This window comes from Barbatula barbatula, assembly GCF_947034865.1.
Source record: "Barbatula barbatula genome assembly, chromosome: 19".
Lineage (NCBI taxonomy): Eukaryota > Metazoa > Chordata > Actinopteri > Cypriniformes > Nemacheilidae > Barbatula > Barbatula barbatula.
Window position 1 is genome coordinate 11428833 of NC_136782.1, and position 22399 is coordinate 11451231.

The 22399-nt window shown below is 38.0% G+C and overlaps 1 protein-coding gene across 6 annotated transcripts in view; it reads left to right on the forward strand.

Moving 5' to 3' along the window:
* The window catches only part of cadm1b (cell adhesion molecule 1b), a 149743-nt gene extending 128357 nt beyond the window's left edge, over window positions 1-21386 (forward strand). For all 6 annotated transcript variants that reach the window (XM_079482225.1, XM_079482227.1, XM_079482226.1 and 3 more), the window contains 2 exons: window positions 17012-17137; window positions 18464-21386. In XM_079482225.1, coding sequence (XP_079338351.1) covers window positions 17012-17137; window positions 18464-18582 — 245 coding nt within the window. In that variant the 3' untranslated portion in view covers window positions 18583-21386. The remainder of the gene's footprint in view (window positions 1-17011; window positions 17138-18463) is intronic.
* The last annotated feature ends 1013 nt before the right edge of the window (window positions 21387-22399 follow it).

Here is a 22399-nt window from a genome sequence, read left to right on the forward strand (position 1 = left end):
GTTACTGTCCGTGAAGGGGTAAAGTGCAGAGTCTCGCTCAGAGTCAGACGGGCCACACTAATAAGATCTCAACGCGGATAGTGGGCTCCGTGGTCTCGCCGTGCCGTGCTGTCAGTGTCACTTGTTGGGTTATGCTTGTCACATACTTTTCTGTCATACGCCTGATCTTTCGCCGTAGAGATTCTTTTTTGATGGAAAATCTTATCAGTATCTTGTCCAGCATTTCGGCAGGCCTCAGATTAGGATTACAAATGTCCTAGGCCTTCCGTAAAAATGACAGCAATTTATTCTTGAAATGGTTTGAAGCAATGTTCCCTCTATGTTTTGCCGCAGACCGATCAGTGCAGGCGGTCAGGCGGTCAATTCTGCCATTCATAGTCGATTTATGTAGATTTTAAATGGATTTCAGTATTTTAAGCATTTTTCCGAAAACAATGAATTTCTTAGTACTTTTGTCTTGTTTTTCAGCAAAGTCTTCAAAATGCTTTTATTAAGATCAATTTTACTGACAAAGTAAAATTACATAAAATATTAAATCTGGGTTTACTGAAAAAATTAAGTGACATTTCTGCCAAATGGGTAAGAAAAATACACTTGAATTAAGTTAATTTTTTCTTACTGCATTGGGAGATATTTTTAATTATATATAAAATGAGTAAATTCAGCGTTTTTATCAGATTTATTTTTGGCTAAAGGGCAAAGAGAGGACAGGAAGCGATGTGGGACAGATAAGGCGGGCAGGATCAGGAAAGGACCACGAGACGGGATTGAAACTCAGGTCACCCGAAGCGCAAACTATTGCCTCCGACAAGTAAATTATTCTTGACTTACATTTTTTTACATTTGTAATGTTGAGCGAAAAATAAAGTATAAAGGGACTAGGAATTCACAGCAAACAAATCAATGGCGGATAAATTGTTCTACAGAGAAGTCGAAGTGAAATATATTTTTGATGATCTTCCAAAGAGTTAGAAAGGATAGGGTGTGCTCTACTATAAAAAGAAATCAATTAAGCCATAATGTCTCACTGAAACACTCCCCAGCTTTAGGGGGTGACATTTAGAGATGATTGCCATTTTTAAAACAAAATAGATGGCTAAATGGAAGGACCCTGTACACTGATAGCGACACCTTTCACATAAGCTATACTTTTCCCTCTTTTAAACCCATTCTTAAAATTGATATGCACAGCATGTGGAGCATTCTGTGATCATCAGGCTGAACTAAGTCATATCTGTTTCTCTTTCTATGGAGACGTTCTCCTGCGTTCCTCCCCAGCCTGATGTATTCTCATCCAGAGTAAATGTGCGAGAAGTTTTATTGGTATAACAGTCTTAACCTTGGATTACCATTCGAGCAGAACTTGCTTTCAAGCGGCCACGGAGGGTAATCCACACGCCGTGCGAGTACAGGAGAGCTCGAGGGAGCCAACAGTCAGTGTTTTATCTGATATGCAGTCTAATCGTTAGGGTTTGGATTGGAATAGTGGATGTGTGGCCATCTGTGGCTGTCTGAACATGACCCTGGGGCGCTGGCATACGGGATATATCTGTGCTACAGTACCTGCAGCATTACGAAACAATACAAATTTAGGTTTGATGTGTTGGTTAGTAATGTTTCTTTAGCTGAATTGAAAAAGAAAAATGGCATCAAATCAGACCTAAACTGAACTAAAATGTCTCACTATGTTTTGGACTGTTTGAACTGTTGACCCTTTAAAATATTTTCTTCGCTGCACAAGCTTGGATTACTGATGCGTAAACGCGTTGTTTCATAAATTACGTTCTTAAGCATTTGTAATCCATTTCAGAGTATTTTCTTTGATATCACTTCTCTCTCGTTCACGTCACCCTAAAAATGTTTATTGATTCGTTCCAAATTTATACCCACTGCCAACTTTCCGGGCACTTGCTGTAGCCCACTAGATTTAGGTTCAACATGAAAGAAAATCAATTCGCAGACCACAAAGAAATTGGACCCCATTGACTTCACATTGTATGGACACAAAACCACTGAGATATTTCTCAAAATGTCTTCTTTTGTGTTCCACAGACAAAAAGAAAGTCATGCAGGTTTTGAATAAGATTTATCCCTTTAAAGAAAGGACTAGGTTACCTGAACGGCATCATTGTTTTAACTGGAAATACTATTTAACTCTCAAACGTAACAACCTGGAGACGCAGCCCTGTCTCAAGGTTCATTGTGCAAAGATTTGCGACATGCCACTGACCCTGGTATTGCGGATTTTGTCTACGGGCGTGAAGGCTCAGCATTATTTGATTTCAAGGGGATTGGAGCTGCCATGGATCAGTGATTAATATTGATAGGTGCAAGTGGGTGCCAAGCTGGATTCTGTGGAAGGGCAAAAATATGTACCATCCGAGTGGATATATGGATGCCCTGCTGCGTAGTGATGAAATATAAAACAATACAGCTGAGCTCAGGTTCAGGTGGGCTGCATGCGGGTCTATATTTTATAAGCCTGTGTCAAGTTTTTTTCTGAAAACGGCTGCTAGATGTAGGTGAACATACTCATCAGCACCTGTAGATGTTCTTCTCCTCTCATTATCCGGCATCACTTTTTTGGAAAACTTCCCTGTCCTAGAAATCCCCTCCATGAATCTCCCATACAATCCAATTAAGGTTGGGATGGTGAGACAGGTAGCCCAAAGTATCCAATTGTTGACTCAGTCACTTTCAGCTGATTTGTTTTTGCCGTGGAAAACCACAGACATTTAAAGGTTACTCAAAATGCAGACTAAAGATTTGGTTTAATACCCTTTGAACAGACGAAAGATGGTGTGTCCTTGCTCCGTATGTAGACATCAGCAATGTTTTCCTTTATAATGAGTTCCTCCTTAGATATTTTTCAAGGCTTTTGCAATATGTCCAGGCTGAGCTCACAGCGCCTGCAGGTAAGGCAGAGGGTGCCGGGCTCATGGATCTGTCTGCTGAGCGTCATTTATGCAACTCTGCGTGGGAATGATAGAGTTGCTGTCGGCCAAAAACACACAGAAGACTCTGTGTATCATTACTCCTAAAGCAGGCTCTCCAGTTTAGTTTGTGACTTAATTTGTCTTCGGGACGAAAGTGCAATCCGTTCTTACTTGTGTATGCCTTTCACAACACAACTTACTGTTCGAAAACTCTACAACTACTATTGGAAAAAAATGTGTTTGTAGAACATACTAGTTCATTCTCCAAATATTAAAGTAACATTCACTATTTCTCAAACATTTACATTTACTATTCCTTCGTTTTTATCCTGTTCCTCACGCGCTGTCATAAGGCTTTAAAAGACTTAAAAAAACACACAAAGTATAAGAATTGCACTCAAAATACTTGCTATTATGGTATTTGTCTTTTTTCGTTTCTCATTTTCTATGAAAACAAATAAGCCATTATACCTAAAATCTTCTTTGTGTTTCATAGAAGGAAAATCAATGTCAAATCGATTATCGATACTGTAGTATACAGTAGGATCTACTGACAGAAATGCAATATGATATACATAACTGTCTCTTCAGAGGTGTATAAAGACGGTAAATACTGAAGCATTATTTCTATCTACGTACACCGCGGGTCCCCTTGCATGGAATTCATGTTTCTACTGTAGCCCTAAACGGACTGACTCCTCTACCGAGAGTTTATCGTAAAGATGTTTTCTCCTTCGGCAAAGAAGCGAAAAGACGGCAACATCTCTGTCCTGAGTCAGCCACTGTAGAGCTTCGAAAGGGAGGAGGTTGTGGCGGGATTTTTGCAACCTCTCCGCTAGATGCCGCTTAAATCTCCACATTGCTCCTTTAAAGAAAGGCTGGGTTGTCTCAACCCATTTTGGCTAAAATGTGGACAAAACCAACCGCTGGGTTATAATTTTAAATAATATGTCCATGCTCGTGTAACAACAATCCAACACAGGCTAAGTTATAACCCAACGATTGGTTATTATGTCCATCTTTTACCCATCATTTTTTAGGATGTAATTATTTACTTTGATAACTCAAATAATATTTCTTGCTTTGTTAGGAATAGTTAGTAAACCCACAGCACTACATTAACAAACTAATATATTATTCTCTCAGCAAGAATCCTATTTTAAGTGACATAAGCTACACAGTATCATTCTATTCTGGCATTGTTGTCAACCACATTTAATATGTAAGTCTTCTTAACTGACTAAGACGAGGCCAGGTCTATAAAAGAATGTAGTGAAATAGATATGCACAGCAGTGACTCATTATCAGGCTCCACTCATTGTAACTGTATGGTGTCACACAGCGAGCTTCACAGTGCCCACATAGAGGAAATCGCTGTGAATTCCCACCAGATGCAGATGCACTATATCAGATGTGAAAACGGTTTATCAGATCTTGCCTTTGGTCACCCCATATGAGCTCATATGAGACATTTGCTCTGTTGATTTTTGGAGATCAAAGAACAGCATCAAATGTTGAAATACCACAAACCGGTCTGTGTTAGATCCACTGTGGCTACTGTTTCCAGCATGCAGAGTGATATTGACATGCTCCAAAGTTATATTTTGCCCTCATTTATCGCTACATAAAGATGTGGAAGGAAATACAGGCTACAATACCAAGCAATACCATACTCCTACTACTATTTCCGGATAACAGGCAAATCTAAATGGACCCTTTTTAATGCATGGTTGTATTTGGATGCATGATGGAAGCTTGACTCCAGTGTTGACTCCAGACGTAATGTAATATAGTCATGTAGCTAAAAAAAAAAGCAAATGCACCCTATTCCACATACCAATTTTAAACAGGCATTTTACACCAAGCAGTGCATTATTATTTCATTCTGATCATAGCTTTCTATGTTTATACAGACATTTACTTTCATTGATCATTTTCACTAGTGGGCCATGCAGACCACCAAACCATAGACTTCCACCCAGCTTTCTGTCATAAACCTTTATACTGTTGTCTTTGAAGCCTTCTCATGTTGTTTTTTGTCTAGTTGCTTCGCCCGGGCCCGTGTTTGTTATTTGTCCTGTTTATTTTCATCTCCTCTCTTTTTGCACGCTCTTTCCTCCTACCTGCCTCTCCCCTCATCGTGAGCCGAGACAACCCAGCACGCTCCTCGACTCCTCGCGCATATCTGAGGCGATTCTGCTTTCCTGCAGCTTGCGCTCTTTCACGTCCAGCATTAATACCGCAGCCGCCACCATGCTGCGGCCATACACGTGCGAGAATGTCACTTTGCTTAAACACGCAGAGATGAAAGAGCCGCGAATCGATTCGGCTCATGAAGCTTCCCATTTCGGTGCTGGAAGTAATGGCCGAATGATCTGCCATCAGAGGCTGATGAGAGGACGTGACGTGACGCTCGCGCAGCGGCACGTCCTTCGGGGAGAAAAGGGCCACCCCTGTACCCGCGCGTGATTGAGCTGTGAAATATCTGTGGTTTGTTTTGTGCGGGGGAAATATGTGACTGTCACGTCTCTTTTAATTATGTGTCTAGATGTAAAAGGCCACATTAGGAATGACATGCTTCAGGGACTTTTATTGTCACGCGTGAATAAAATAAGAAAACAACAGCTAGGGTTGGAAGAATATTGCTTTCGATTCAGGAGAGGGAATTGAAATTGAATGGATCCCCATTGGATGTTACATTCGAATTTAGAACGTAATGACAATAGTTTACACATTTTACTCTAATTTATAAACTCAGCATACAACGTAACAGAGTCACGGTGTGGTGAATTTGAAGAACTTGTAAATAAAGTGTTTAAAAAAACACTTGCAGAAGTTTAGAAATTCATTTTTGTTTTATTATCTATTTATCATACCTGTGATGTCATAGATGTCAATCCAAATTCAGTTCATATTCAGGAATTCGAAAGGCATTCTCAGTGCGATCCTAAATGTGACAATGGTCCTCTATGGTGATGTTAATCTCATACACTTACAGTATATTTTTACTTGAAACCACTGCTGCAATACAGTATAAATGTTTTATACCCCACATTTTCGTATTCCTTTTCAGTGTCATTCTATCACGGGAACATGTTTTGTTGAAGGATCGCTATTCACCGAAGCCGCTACACACTTCATTTTAATTGAGGTGTCTTTACAGGTGTCAAACAGCACACATCTTTGCCTCCACTTTTGGTTTTCCACCGGTACGCAAGACATTTAGTCTTTCATACGCAGTTTTTGCTTTCACACCCCAAGTGCACGTTTCTCTTTTTTGATAAGTGTTTTATTTTCCATCCCTAACTGTGTAACCTAGCAACAGGCAGCAGGCAACAGTTCAAGGCCTAAATATGGTTTTCTATGGAGGAGGAGCAAATGCCATGCTGAAACACACTTAGTAATTTAAACATCTCGGAAATCAAACAGCTTTTGCTGTACCTGCCTCCACAATTTGTTTATTTCACTTCCCAGAAAGCCTCGGGCTCGAAAAGAGCCCGATACAGTCAAGCTTTTGTCCTGTGTTTAATACTGGCAGAAAGTTTGTTTCGTACCCCAGAGAGACCAATCACCTGTGCTCCGAGGACACAGGCTTCAACCAGACAGATAGATCAAATCCCCGATGGTTTTACAAAGCACAATTCTTGGACCTCACAGCTTCTGTCTATTTGTAGTCCGGGCAGATTTGCTGGAGATAGGGATTTAGATCCCTCAGGTACGGCGGAAGCTAATTTCTAGACAGGAAAGGTGTGATGTTGAGATACACTGATGATGGATAATGGTGAAAACTCCAGTAAGGTAAACAAGTTCTTTCTCTCACTTTTTTTGCTGTTTAGCAGGCGGTTGTTGAATGATGATTCGCTAGTTATGTGTTCTTTTTATAGCATTGCAGATTGTGAGTAGCTAGCGACACATGGATCTGATTAGCAGTGTTTTTTTATGCCAGCTCAGTATATTCACAGTTTTGTTTGTTTCTGTTTTTCACTGTGGGCTGGCCTGCAGGTACAGTAGCTGTGACTGCTAGCAGATGTCTGAGTGTCATTTTAATTTAGCAAAAACACATATCTAGACAATGAAGTACTGTCGTCTTTACATGGCATATGCCAAGACAATCGCATAGTAATTTGAAGTGGCTGATTCATGAAATTGTAGGATCTTATTGTATGTAATCTTGTATCTGTCTTATATCTTTCTTGAAATTTTATTGTATATTTCAGTTTATAATGAAGTGTATGATAACTGCTTTTTAATGTCCTACAATTGATGTCAATTTGTTATTTCATCTGATCATTTGTGCTACATAGAAATGCTACTTTGTACATGAAAATTCTACTTTAAACTGAGCCAGACAATGTTTACTTACAGATAAAACCCAAATTTTATTTTTTCAACTAAGTAACCCACTAAATGATGTTTAATTACCAAATTTCAGAAGGAGCCGGAGCATATAATCAGATAGGCTGGTCTGCCATCAACGATCACTGCATCTTCCCTATCGGCCTAAGCGAGCTCTTTTATAAATAGACAAATCACCTTACCTGCTTCATCTCTTTGGATTAGCATCCCTCCTCTCATCCCTCCACGCAGGGGGTGTGCGCTGGGCTCGGGCCGGTTCCCAGCTCGGCACACATGCCCTGACCAGGGTAGAGTGCTCCGGGTTCGGAAAGATCTGGCGAGCTCGGAGCCCGCTCCCTGGACAGCACGTCAAATAAGCATAACCTCTATATCCACGCTCTATTAATAGCCTCGCACCATTGCTGTCATCTGCTCAGGTGAAGTTGTGAATTGCTGGAGATTTGTCTGTTTGTAAATGCATTAACGCCATAGACCTAGACGCCCTGTTTTACTACCGGTTACATTTGTGACCTGACAAAAAACATGGACTTTTCAATTATTTTTTACATAATTTAAATTGTTCTATAGCCTAACAAATAGCATGAAAATTAAAATGTCATCTCTGGGAAAAATTGGTTTGTGAAGTAAATTACGCTGCTAGGTAGATTCCTTCTGTGAAATGTGAAACACCTTCAAAAGTTAACATTAACAAAGTTGTATTTTCTTACATTTCCACTATTTGAACTCAAATGAACCTTAAGACAACATCATTTATTCTCTTGATAATGTTTAGATTTTTTTACATTCGCTTTAACTCAAAGCTTATAATAGTAATGACTTGCAAACCCCGAAAAAAAATAAATACCCTTAAAATTTGTGATTGAATAGCACCAAAAATTAGACCAAGTGTGAAGAGAGAAGAAAAATATCAGTAACAAGCAACTCTCTACAGTCACCTCTTATTTTTCATCTCTCTCTGAAAGAAATTATAATTTCTTTCTAATAATTACAGAAAATCGTTATGAATTCTCTATCAGGATGCATATGCTTGTATAGGCCTAGTATCTAAAGCCAAATAAAATTCCAAAAATGTCATGCTTTAGTTATTTCATAAATTCATAAACAGTATATTGCTTCATTGCAGTTTGCAAGTCATTGATAGATTATGTTCCCTGATGATAATCTTCTGCATGAACTGTCGTTGCGTTTCTCTTAGTATCAAATAAAAGGACGCAATTTGTCACAGCTGACATGTTAAGCCATATTGCTCATGTGAAAAGGGATGGACTCAAGTCTGGCTTGCGACACATGTCTGTCATCGTCTTTCTATCTCTGCCATGCAAATTTCTAGTCACTTTCCTCTGTATCTATTTCAAAAATAAAACAAAGACAAGAAAGGGATTACTTTCTAACGTTATTCATCCGCTTAAATCCTACAGTAAGATGGCTGGTCTGACAGCAGTTATTTCACCGTAACCAGCGGTTGTTTTACAGACCCTCACGTCTGCTTCTCCTCTTCAAAGTCGCATTAGGCATGGGCCAGTAGCTTCTGTCAACCCCGCTTTACCAAAGCGCTCTCTGCTTCATCATAGCAATGTTTGCCATTTTCTCAGGTGATTAATTTTCAGTGAAACTTGTTCCTCCATTACAAACAGGTTGCTACCATTTGAGCTCCCATTTAGCAGTGCGGTTTTAATTACGCCTGTCTGCCGAGGGGAACCTGCAAGCAGAGCGGCCGACACCATGGATGTCTGCGCGCTACTCCGACACGGAGCACATATGGGTGCAAATGAAGAGGAGATGAGTAATTCATGGCACGGAGTCAAGTTACTGTGCCCGAATTGAAATTTAGTCCCGTTTGGCAGTGTTCACCTGAGTGCCAGCAGAGTTTACAGCCCCTATCATCTCCCATGAGATGTCATCATGACTCGAGAGCGCATGGAGCCTTCTTCTCATTCCCCTCGTAGCATTCTTATTTGTTTATGGGCTTATTTACATCTTTGCTCACTGTCAGGAGTAATTCTGCCGGCTGGTGAAATGCATCAGGATTTAGGTATAAGACTGCAGTGGTGGAGATGGCAAACACTGTTTGACGGAGCTGCCTGTTAGAAAGCAATGACTCTTAAATTGTCAGGGAAGAAAAGGAGATTTGGGGACATTTTGCTTGATGCTGATTCAAGTCACCTTCGTGAGAATGCATCTGCTAAGAGCAAATTTACATCAGTGGGCATCATTTTCCATTGTTTGCCTGTTTGAATGATAATGGTATATTGTAGTTACTAAAGATTGACAGCTGACTCCATTACCTTTATAGAAACTATATATATATATATATATATATATATATATATATATTTAAAAAAATAATAGCAATAATATAAAAAGTCTATTTAAAAAACTAAATAATACAAATATATTTACAATAACAATAAATGTTTTTAATAATACATACAAATAAAATAAAACAATAAATATTTAAACGTATGTAAAATATAAATATGTATAAAGAATATATAAATTTTAAATAAATACGTAAAGTCTAATATAAAATAAAAACTTCTTTGCTGCTTTAAGGTCAATTTGGCATATTTCAGCTTTGTTTACAACACATTCAAATCATTTTAAAGCATACCCAATGGAAAATACGGATGCAGATGGCTGCTAGTTAGTAGTTATCCAGTAAAACTTTCTTGGTCACAGGAAACAGCAAGTTACCAAGCTTATAAGATTATCTATCTACACTACTTACTATTTACACTATCATTTATATAAACCACACTGCACCGCGCTTGAGCCAACGAGGTCAGTTGTTTGTCGAGCGAGTTGATGCCGTTGAAGAGCTACAGAAGAAAGTCTGTTGGCTCCTGAGAAAACACAACTGCAGAGGAATCAATGGAGGATGAATGTACTCATCGCTCTCTAGTGACAATGTCAGTGTCAATGTTTAGTTCCCGTTCTATCACTCTGCTGTCAGAATTCTGCCATAATAAAACATTACTCACAAGGCACATCAATGAAAAACGACATTTTATTTCAGCACATAGACCAGCGCAGTCTGCAGCTGGGGCGTATCAACTGTTATCTAAAATCAAACCAAAACTGACAGAATTGTTTCTAACATAAGCAAGATTAGTGATTTTTCACAGCGAATATGAGCGGAGTAGATCGATCTGTGCGCTGTGTGTCGTTGTCTTGCTGTGTTTGAGAAGTAATTGTGTGCTAATGAGATGAACTCATGAGAGACATTTCAAAAACAAATTGAGTAGAGCAGGTGTTTGTTGTCTTGCATGTGCTTGAGTGTTTAAGATAATTACCATTGCATTGTACTGCAAAATATTCTCCGATTCGGTTTTGTCTGTTTAATTTAGCTCGATTGCAAACCCTAAACTAATCTTCAGCGTAATGGGAGCCAAACGTGTACACTTGTCTTCGCCAGTATTGACAATAAGGATTCTACATTAACTATGAAAATCTTCCAGGTGTTTGCACTCAAAATGAAGGAAGACTGCAATGATATCATTTTTTTACCTTTTGGCTTTAAAGGTCCCATCTATGAAAGTTAGTGGCATCTAGCGGTGAGGTTGCGAATTGCTACCAACTGTTCAGGCCACCCCTGCCCCTCCCTTTCGAAGCAATACGGTGGCTTTCACAGAATTAAGATGTTGTCTCGTTCTTCGCTTATTTGCCGAAGGAGATAACGTATATACGAATTACGTTCTGTAGAGCAGTTTGTCCGTTTAGGGCTACTGTAGAAACAACACGGTGAATTCCATGTAAGGGGACCCGCAGTGCATGCAGATAGAAATACCTCATTCTAAGGTAATAAAAACATAACACTTCATCATGTTAAATCTTTATAGACCTCTGAAGACATGGCTATGTATATTTTATTGCATTTTTGTCTATAGATCCTATTAAAAATTACACAGCTGTGGCGCTTGTGAAGGTTAGTTTTCAAATACGCCATATATCTTGCCAATCTATTTCTTGACTGATTCTACATTTTATTTTGTTGAAACATTCACACTTACATTTCTTGGGTACATCCGGTACTAAATTGTGTACAAACTGCTGTTGTTTTTAGGTCAAAGCCAGCCACGTCACTCATTTAAGATGGTTTTTTTGTCACATTATTGTTTAGCCAGTAACACTGAATTCATTACTTATTATTTCACAATTTGTGCATGTTATTTGTCAGGTTTAATAAAATAACTGCATTTGACTGTTTCTCCATCATTTTGAGGAGATATTCACACTTAGTTCCTTTGCATGACACCTGCGGATCATAGCAACAAGATATTCAAGAAACTGAAACCGAATCAATGGATTTCCAGTAAGTATATAGCGCCGTAGAACAGGTGAAGTGTTTTTTGAAGTGTAATTCAATTAAAAAATCGAAAACTCAAATGTTTTGCCAGAAGTTCAAGGTTTTGCAAGGTTCTGTTTAGTCTGATAGATGCCGTAAGTATTTTGTGGGGGCAAAAAGCATCTTTTCCATTGGCAGCCATTCAAAAGTAGCTCTGTATTCTTTTGTTTTCTTTGCATGGTTGAATCAGTCCTCCAGTAACTAGTATGTCTGTTTAATTTTTTCATGTATTCTTGTATTTATTTAAATGTATTTATTAGTAATTTATAGAATTTGTGTTTAACCAAAAGACATTTTTGAGACATTAAGTTGCAAGTAAACAAGTTACAAGCTACTTTACCCACTCCTTGAACATGACATATAAAAAGCAAATTTCTGGCAAGCTTTATGATTACAGGTTAGCAGCTTTTGATCCAGAGTGTGTGCTTTGAATTATATTCATGCAGCAAAAGTGGACGTGCTAATAGTGTAACATGTTAACATATCCAGGAATAATTTAGTTGAGAACGCTATAAAGAAACGCATTAACTGTAATCACTGCCCGGTACAGAACTTAGTTACCATAATCACTTTCTGTTAGAACTAAAAGAAAGAGTTTGCGGCAGTAATAATGCATAATCACAAAGGTCAGACAAAGCAGTATTCAGCAAAGCCGTGAAGTTCTCCATTACTCATTGAAACACTACATAACTTCAACACTTCTTCTTTAGTCATGTTGCCAAAGATAGCTCAGCAGGCGGTGAGGTGCCAAAACAAGTGTGGTGGATTTGATCAAAGATGCCACTTCTTTTCATTGTGGGGTAAACAAAACGTCTACGGTATTCAGCGGAGAGGATGTGCTCCAGTTTAACTGTTTAGGGAAGGGTATACACGGAATGTCTGTGATCTCTTTTTTGTTTTCACTTCGATTGTGGTGCAAAAGAAATAAAGTATTATTTGAAGTTGATTTATGTTCTTCTTTTTGATTAAGCCAAGCCAGTTCCGAGCGGCATGTTACAAATAAAAGCAGAATGTTTTTTTATTTGGTAAAAAGGCATCGTCACCAAACACTATGTGCCGAAAGTAGAAGTTGGTTAGGACCGCTGACGTATTTATCATTCCATCTACACAATTCAGAGGAAACTGTCACCGACCATATGCTTTGTGGCATGTAGCGGGCCGCTCTTAGAGCACATTTTGGCAGACTCTTGCATTAACAGACTTCACTATGTGAATGTGATTTAGCTCACAGAGAGGAGCAGATAGTAGCAAATGTCTTTGTCACCCCTGTGGCCTGCTAGTTCAATTTAGAGACAGCGGGGATGAACTCTATCAGGAAAACATGTTTCAAACGCTCCACATGCTCAGGGTCCCAGCTTTGTTTGGAAAGGTCTCGCTTTGTACTTGAACCTTGGTACGATGTCCCTCAAATCTGAACGTTTCAGAGTTCACGTTCAGCTTCCTCTACGAGTTTTTCTTTGTGAATCTCCTCGCTCTTGGAAAATCTTTCTTTTGAAGGCACCGCGTGACTTCGCATGTTAAGATTCATTGTTTTGTCGCTTGGGCGATTCATGACTAAGCTGTGATTTGTTTAAAAATAAATTTCCCTTTTCATTTTATCAGTGTGGCTCTCTCTCTTAGCACAGAGTCTAAACTTCTGGGAATTACCTGTGCAGATGCACAAATCTAGATTTAAAAATCCAATAAAAAAGGAATTCTGATCTATCTTCTTCCCCAGATTATTTCTTCAAGTGCCTTTTTGCAGCTCAAAATAGACTTAAGATAAATTAGATGTAAGATTTAAAGGAACACACATGCTGTATCTTTGATCTTAGGTCGGTCACGTGAAAACAGCACGGGAACATAAATCAAAGATATTCGCTTATGTGTTTATACCGCTGTCCACAACCAGAAAGTACTCCGGTCGCGGGGAAAAGCAGAAGGTGTCGGTCTTGCTGTAACATCGGCCATTTCCAGTTGGTCCACAGCTGCTGCAGTGACACTGGCCTGTAGTTTAATTACTCACTTTAGCACAGATGTAGGATGAGACTCATAAAACATGAGCTCTCGAGGCCAGCAGCAGTGCAGAAGTCTCTCCTCCCACCTCAATGGACTGTAAATCAGTGAAAAGTCCTCTTCATTTCCCAACGAATTCCAATCACAAGCCACGGTCTGCTTAACACGAGCGCGCTGAGTAAATCTCAACACGTGGCTCTCTGCTGTGTCCTGTGCTTTTAACGCAGGCAAATGTGGGATGTGTTAAAGCAGGGTTCCATTTTTTTCATAACTAAAAAAACTATAAGAACTTCCTGTTTCAGTTCTTTGACTCTACACAAACGTTTGAACAAAATACAACCATCAGAATATTTTTAAACGGTTTGAAATATAAGAAAAATCTTTGAGATTTAATTGCACATTTAAAGGCAGAGTAGATCATTTGGAAAATGCTACCGTTGCCTGCTAGCAGTGCAATCATACGATCCCTCCACCTCGCGAATCACCATCCAAAGCCATCTGGATGGTTTCTCCAAAACACATGAAGCTGTTGGATCGGATCCAGTGATGTCATGCCACATTCATATACATTTTATACTTATTGTCAACATTTTATATTTCATATTCACTGATGACTTAATTATTGAAATGGATGTTCGTTCAATTCCTAAACATACACCATTTATATATTTGGTTGAAGTTATTATACTCTTTGCATCAAATAAAATGTGATTTTTTTTACTTCTTTGGTGTAGTCGACTGCGACAATGCGTCTTCTCATTTTGACACAGGGAAGAGATCATGCGGGCATGGAAAGACTGTTGAAATGTCTTATTTATTACATAAAATAAAAGCTCTGTGGATTTTAAGTATAAAAAGAAGGATAAAAGTCTGGTTGAGCTTTCCAGCAGAGACGAGTAAGGACCCGCGGGAAGGCTTTTAGTGGAGATACTCAAAGATATCTATGGAGATACTTTCCAGCAAGATCGTCTAAAAATCACCCCTGGGGAGGTTGCTTTGATTCGGATCAGCATGTGAGTAACATTGGTTTTCTGTTTGTTAGAACCAAGATATGATGTTTTAATATTAGCTGTGTGACGGAGCAGTTTTAAGCGTCATTGTTTGTCTGGAACCGCTTTTTGTACACATCCAGATACTGGAGGGAGAGAGCAGGAGTGCGTTGGCGCTAAAACTGGAGAGAGAGAGAGAGAGAGAGAGAGAGAGAAAGAGAGAGAGAAAGAGAGAGAGAGAGAGAGAGAGAGAATGAGAGCGCGTTTTACAGGGCAGAGGAATCGTGTGCTGTAGAGTTGTTTGTCCATTTAGGGATGCTGTAAAAAACATGGCGGCAAATTCAATGTATATATAAATAGCTTTTTCTAAGACATTACAAACATAACGGTTCCTCACGTAAGGTCTTTAAACACCTCTGAAGAAGTAGTTTTGTATATTATATTGCATTTCTGTCAATAGGTCCTGTTAAAAAACATGTATTGTTTCTTTAAATACAATAAAAAAAGAGTGTAAATTAAAAAGAAAAACGCGAAAAAAATATTTTACTTTATTTTCGAAGCCCCAGCTGCCAGAATCTTTTCACAGGATTTTCTACAATGTTAAACTTAAGAAATAAATTGAGAAAATAAGAAGTCTGAAACCCAAGACGCTTGTTCACAGTTCAGAAATTTTGTACAACCTTCTGGCTATTTGCTGGATCCCGCCAGGGGGTCAGCTGACCCAATTTTGAGAAACACAGACTCAAAAGGACTGAGGTTCTTAAATGAAGCCCGAAATACAAATTATGAAATGCCCAATGGGGTGAACGAGCACCACAACTTTCATTATTACCCTTCAGGAACAAAATTATGTTGCTGCCAATTGGTGGTCGTGAACGGGTGTGAGGTAAGTGAGGGGCAGAGCCTTGTCTCTTTACAGTAACGTGTGTGATGTGCCTAACAGTCAATCAGTGACACTTAATTTATCCGTAATCACGTCAAGTGTATCTCTATTTATAAAGCCAATCTGGATGAAAATGTATTCGACCCTAAATATTCAGGGTTAAGGTATCCGTGCTCCTGGACAGTTAATTTGTCTGATGGTGTCAAGCAGGAAGCAGAGGGAGATGGAGAACAGGCCAGCTGAATTTTGGAGAGGGGCGGTGCTGTGGGAGAATGTGACAAAGCTGCTCTGCCGTGTTCATTTTTAGTCTCATTCTTATTAAAAAGCGGCGTCTGGTGATGACATGATGAAAGCTAGGCATTCTTGTCCTATATGAGTCTCGTATCAAAGCTGCATCTTAGTAGACCGTCCATGTCATCCTGCTTTTTTCTCACTGAACTGCTCATGTAAAAGAACATTGACTATATAAGACATGGCAGCAATAGCTAGTTGGTGCTTAATAGGCATTAAGATTTTTACCTAGTGCTGGTTCATTATAACAGCTCCTTTTTGCATTCTTTTTTTGTACACGCTTTTAAAGGATAAAATATGAAAATTTACTTGTCTTAGTTTTTCTCCGAAATGTCAGAAAATATGCTTGCTTTTTTCCAATCATTAAAAGTTATTTGGAGGTTGAGTGCCCTGGTCACCAATCACTTCAACTGATTGGAAACGAGACGCGTCAACGTTTAGTTAAACTTCATTTGTTTTCCACAGAAAAAAATAGGAATCATACATGTTTGGAATTATAAGACGTCAACTAAATTGCTAGGTGAACTAACACAATAACACAATCTGTATTATGTTAATACTACACATGATAATATGAATCATTATTTTGCCTTAAATATTATGTTCAAACAATTCTGTCATCATTTACCCTTGAGTTGTTCCGAATCTACCTAAAATTTCATAAGACAGAACTTTAAATTTTCGGTGAACTGTCACTGAGCTAATGGTTGCAAGCTCTCTCTCTCGCAACACGTAATATAAACCAAATTAAACATGGATTGATAACATTATTATTTTTTTTTTTAAAACATGTCAGAACATATTGCAGACCTGATCTTGTGACAGTCAGGATAAACTGGTAACTTTACTTCGCCAGTGTCTACATATCTTCAGACGGATCAGACCGCAAACTATATTTGAATGTGTGTTAGTGTCTGACATTTGCTATTTTCACATTTGCAAAACTGGTCAGATACACTATTATGTGAGAACTGTCAGAAGCTGATAGGTGTTTTCTGTTCTAAAAATTCAATTTCTTTTGCCATCAGGCAAAGTGTTGATTTGAATTAGAACAGCTGTGCATGAATAGGAAAGATGACATTAATGTGACTTCACTTGAAACAGAAGAGCATAATTTGGCAACCATTCCAGGGAATCTCATTGAATTCCCAAGCGACCCTGTGACAACAGCACAAGATGCCTTAATTTGTTTGTGTATGTTTTTCTTGTGACGCAGATACAAGAGCAGATGGAGTGCCGCAGAAAATTGATCATGCCGTCATCGGAGGTGTTGTCGCCGTGGTTGTGTTTGCCATGCTTTGTCTTCTGATAATTCTCGGCCGATACTTCGCAAGACACAAAGGTAAATCAAGCACAAGGCTTGCCTGATTGTGGGTTGTGTTTAATCTCAGAAGGAAAAATGTTCGCTTATTCCTTCTGTATTCAGGTAGGGGTGAGGATGATGAGACCATGTTATATTAATATATAGCATTTTTGGTCATATAAGGTTGTGAAAAAACAGCGTCTGTTGAATTTCAACAAAATCAAACCTCAGGAGTGATATAAAGTCATCCAACTGCAATGTGAAAGACTGACAGCATGACAAGGCACATAAGTATAAAAATTTAGGTTAACTTTTCCTAAATACATGTCCAAATATTACTGTTGTATGGCATAAAAGTGAATATAAACTTGTTTTCTTTGCAGTATTTTACTTTTTTAGTGTATTACAGAAAGATTGTAACTTAAAAATCTTATCCTATCTGTTCGGTAACCATGATTATTTCAGTTAGGACCTCATTTAGGACAAACGCTATTAACTGCACTTCGTAAGACACATTATCGGCCCACTCCCTGTCTTTGTCTTCGTGAGTGAGCGAATGTGAAAACTTACCAAATAGTATCGGCTTTGCCTTTCCTACCAAACTTATTAAAGCTTCTATTTCTGCGGCACTAAAATTTAAAATTTATTTTGACCTGTTTCTCCAGTTTTCATTTTCTGCAAATAGATGCAAATAGAAACAACAATTTTCTTTGAAATTTGGTATAAATATTGTTAGTAGTTCACAGAATAAAACAAAAATTATAATTTTACCTAAACACACGTGGTCCTATAAATAGTACATTTTAAAATCAGAAAAACAGATTTTGAAATGGTCTCTTAATATTTTCTGCAGCTGTAACTTTATAAGCATTCTTTGAATGGTGGTCAGTGTTTCCTTTGTTTTCAAAAATCTAAATTTCATTATGTACTCACCCCAATTTCATTCAAAACCTGTTAGATTTCCTTCTTCTACAGCACACACAGTGTTTTAAGTGAATAAGGACTGGAACAAGGAGTGTTTTAAGTGAATTCAGGACATGAATCAGACATCAGTAATTCTTTCTTGAATGCGAGGAACTGGAAAAAACTTAAATGGAGATCAAGCTATTTACTAATTATATCACATATCAACTGTATATCAGCTATATTCAGTGCATTTTGAGAGTGCGGCTTGAGAGTTCCCTTTTATAGAAAAGATGAATCCTGAAGTGGCCAAGATTTTATTTGAATAATGTAATAGGATTCTCATTTTTGATTTACCAATAAACAAATAACAAAAAACAAAATATAGAATTACTTTCTTGCCGAAATAAAAGAAAACAGTTTGAAGAGTAATAATATTTGTATTATTATTACTATTTTAAGGCACCTATTTCACCCACGAAGCCAAAGGAGCAGACGACGCAGCAGATGCCGACACCGCCATCATCAACGCAGAGGGTGGGCACAACAACTCAGACGACAAAAAGGAATACTACATATAACTCAGACTGGACCTGCTAGCTTCCTGTGCTGAACAGCAAAACTGTGGACTGCTGGGTTGGGAGGTGGGGGGTTGTGGGATTCAATCAGGCTGGATTCACACCTGCGCAGCGGATGAGACGACGATGAAGGTCCTGCCATCACTGCGGACGGGGTGTGGGATGGCTGAGCACTGGGAGAGCTCAATTTTAGACCGCTTCACCATCCGACACCTCCCGCTGGGGCCGGTTTTGTTCAGTTTAAACATTTGCTAAAAATTTTGTGCCTTGTTCTGTTGTTACTGAAGTACCCACTTTTATCAGGACACCCACGAGCTTCATACCGTCTCGCGAATGGTCCAAACCCACAATTGTTTTAATTGCCAGCACATCAGTACATTTTAAAGCTCTCACGCTGTTCTGTCTGCAGGTCTGAAAGAAGCCACACGGTTTAAATGTAAGCTAGAGAACGAAGGCTCGGGTTGTTGACATGGATTGGCTCTTAGTGATTTATTGCCTGTTATTCTACTTAGTCCCTCAGAAATGAGTTAGAAATGTTAAAAAACTTTTTTTGTGACCGACATAGCTACAAAACATTCTGAGGCATTATTGTGCCGTTGCATTATTTCTTAAATATACTGTATGTGATTCTAATCGGCTTGTGTTTAAATACATTCTGAGTTGTATTGCATCGTCCCCACCTGCCCCACTCACCTTCTAATTTATTCTCAATTACACCCGGACTTTAAAAACGAATGCCAAAGCAAACAGCTCAATGGCTCCTGTTTAAGCTTTATGAGAAAGTTGTTGAAAACGTTCCCTTAGAAATAGAAACAGTGTGTAAAATAGTTTTCATATTAAACCTGTTCTCGGTCTGAGGTTAAGGTCAGTGATTAAGTGCTTCTGTGAGCTTTCATGGTTTCAACGATTCTAAAATAAATAGAACGAGCCTGTACTGTATGTTGTAAGCCATACTCTGTGTATGTAGCCCTCCTACACAGTTCGGTTAGCAGAGCTTTTATTCTTCATTTCTTCAATGAAGCTCATGTCTGGCTGAATGTAGTAACTCTACAATAACGTAATAGTTTATAAAAGTGTGCAAGTTACGTCTGTTTTATTGGCGCACCGTTTTACTGGCGATGTATGTGTGCGTTTGTATTGGGGAGAATGCAGGGAGGCCTATTATGTTCTGTCGATGTATTCAAAATATATAGAATTTATTAGAAATTATTACATTAATGTAGAGTTGGTTGATTTATGACACTATTTGTCACACCAGGCATTATTTTTCCTAGCTTGGGCCTTCACACACCATCCTAGAGAGTACAGATACACATTGTATGTGATTATATTGAGGATGTTACATTTTGAAGTTGTGGTGAGATTACGGTCAACATTGTAAAATTCTTGTGACTGCACATTGCTTGGTCATAGCGTTTACATTAATTTGTGTATTATGGAGTGCTACTTTTTCGTTTGTTTGTTTGTTTTTCTTTTCTCAGTGTTATTACGGAGATTATCTGACCATTGTTTAGATTTTTTTAAATGCTTATTACTTATGGTATATTTGTGCAAGGCTAGCTAATGCCTTTCTTTACATTTGGTTATACAGAAAGAAACTTTTGTTCTGATTGTTATTGTGTGTTGTACATAATTGTGTGGTTTTATACAGCACAAGTAGATTTATTTGAAAACGTTTTGAATTAAAAAACTACATATTGATTTAGTGGGTTTATTGAGTGTAATGGAAATAAAAGGTCAAATGACGCCACCATCAACTCAGACATGTAGTTAAAGTCTGTAATTTGACTCAAAGGTATACTCCATCCAAAAATGAAAAATACAACATTAAAAATTGAAACAGTATATTGTCCTTCTGTGATAATCAATGAAGTTCCAGAAATGTCAGTTGTTAACATTCTTCCAAATATCTTTGTGTTCAACAAAACAAAGACATTATCACAGGTTTGGAGGAATTTTGGGGTGAGTCATTTATGACAGAATGTTTTTTTATTTTTGGGTGGAGTATCCTTTTAAAGGTTTTAAAGATATTCTTACGTGTCCCCTAACTAACATGTCACGCATGTAAGAAAAAAAATATCAATTAAAATGTATCATATTACTAGTTTGACATATTTTAGACATAGTTTAGAATTGTTTAGTTTTAAAACATTTCAAATAAGGAAGTGAGGGCTACATTCAAACAATCATTCAACAAAGACATTGAATTCGTTGTGGTGTTGTGTCCAAAAGATCTCTACAAGAAGCAATATGGGTTCCTCCCATATCTGGTTAAAATCAACCCATACAGCCATAACACCATTCATATCATTATTTATTATTCTTTTAATAGTTACTAATCTAAAACTGCCCACATCTAAAAAAACATCACTTTCAGTGTAGGTTTAATTTTCCCCCATCTCAGGTCTTTGGTTTTATGTCGTTTTGCATCTCAGGTAGAATGCGAAATGCCCCAACTAACTTATTATGAATTAACACAGAGTAGAGCATGTTCCATTCGACATGTTTTATCTGTTCTTTAAATACTGTGCACTGTGTAAATGTTTATATTACTTTGTAAAGATATGTCGCAGCGAACTACAGGTGTATTTAAAGAAAACATTCAACTAATTTTTGACAACTTGTAAATCATGCGTCCTTCCTTGTTTCCATACGTTTTCAGTTGAATAGTTTGTCTCATCTATGTAGTTTGTATTTCTGTGTATTTAAAGTATTTACATTTCCCGATAACACTTTGTATTTGAACATGAAAATACATTTTTACAGAAATGGAGCAGTACTGTCTTAATAAAGAAGTATTAATGTTCAAACAACAGTTGAAGTGTGTCTAATACGTTCACCGGAAACTATAGACCATAGACTAAAAATCACACTCTGAGTGCTGCTGTATTTGGAAAAGGTGGATTTCAGCTTCGAATCGGGGTTTAAACGCTCCCATTTGTTGTTTGGCAATGCTGTAAACATACGTTGTAAGTCCAGTGCCAAATCTAATTACAATATGTAAAACATGAAAAAGCTAAGCAGTGTCTTTTGGAAAAAGTGCATGAGTAACTGAGCACACGTTGTGTAGAACGGACAGAAGCGTGTGACAATTTAAGAGCGTTTATGATTAATATGAATCATTTAAAATGTATCTATCTCCCCGCTTATACAATTATTATTAATATGAAGCTGTCTGATGCAAGTGTTACTTTTACTATTGTAAAAGAAATGATTGCACACCTGTCCTGTACAATAGTGATAGTAACACTTGCATCTAACATCTACAAGATTTACATTTATGCCTTTGGCATTCTATCCAAAGCAACTTATATTGCTTTAATACATTTGTTTCTAAGTATGTACAATCCCTGGGATCAAACACCTGACATTGGTATTGCTTGCGCCATGCTCTAACCAGTGAGATACAGGAAAGATTTATAGTTCCACTTCTGGATGAAATCTGCTTGAAGAAATCTGACCTTAAAAAACGAAGACACTCTAAATCTAAATGATGCTCTGAACAAGTTTATTGCAAAATTAAGTGTAAATCAGAAAAATTACACAGTTTTTATTTGAGTCCATTACAGTCTACATTGCTGTATTATACAGTAGCATTTGGTCCAGTACAATGCTTTCCCACAGACTTTAATTATAGGCAACTGTAAATGCATTTCTGTAAACATGGTTTATGATGTTTTATAAAAAATCATTCAGATTTATAGATTAATCAGAGGATATAGATATCAGGGAGGCGATGTTACGTGAGTAACCGAGTACGTTCCCATCGATACTTCACTCGTACTGCGTAGCTGGAAGCTATGGGGAGCCAATACAATCC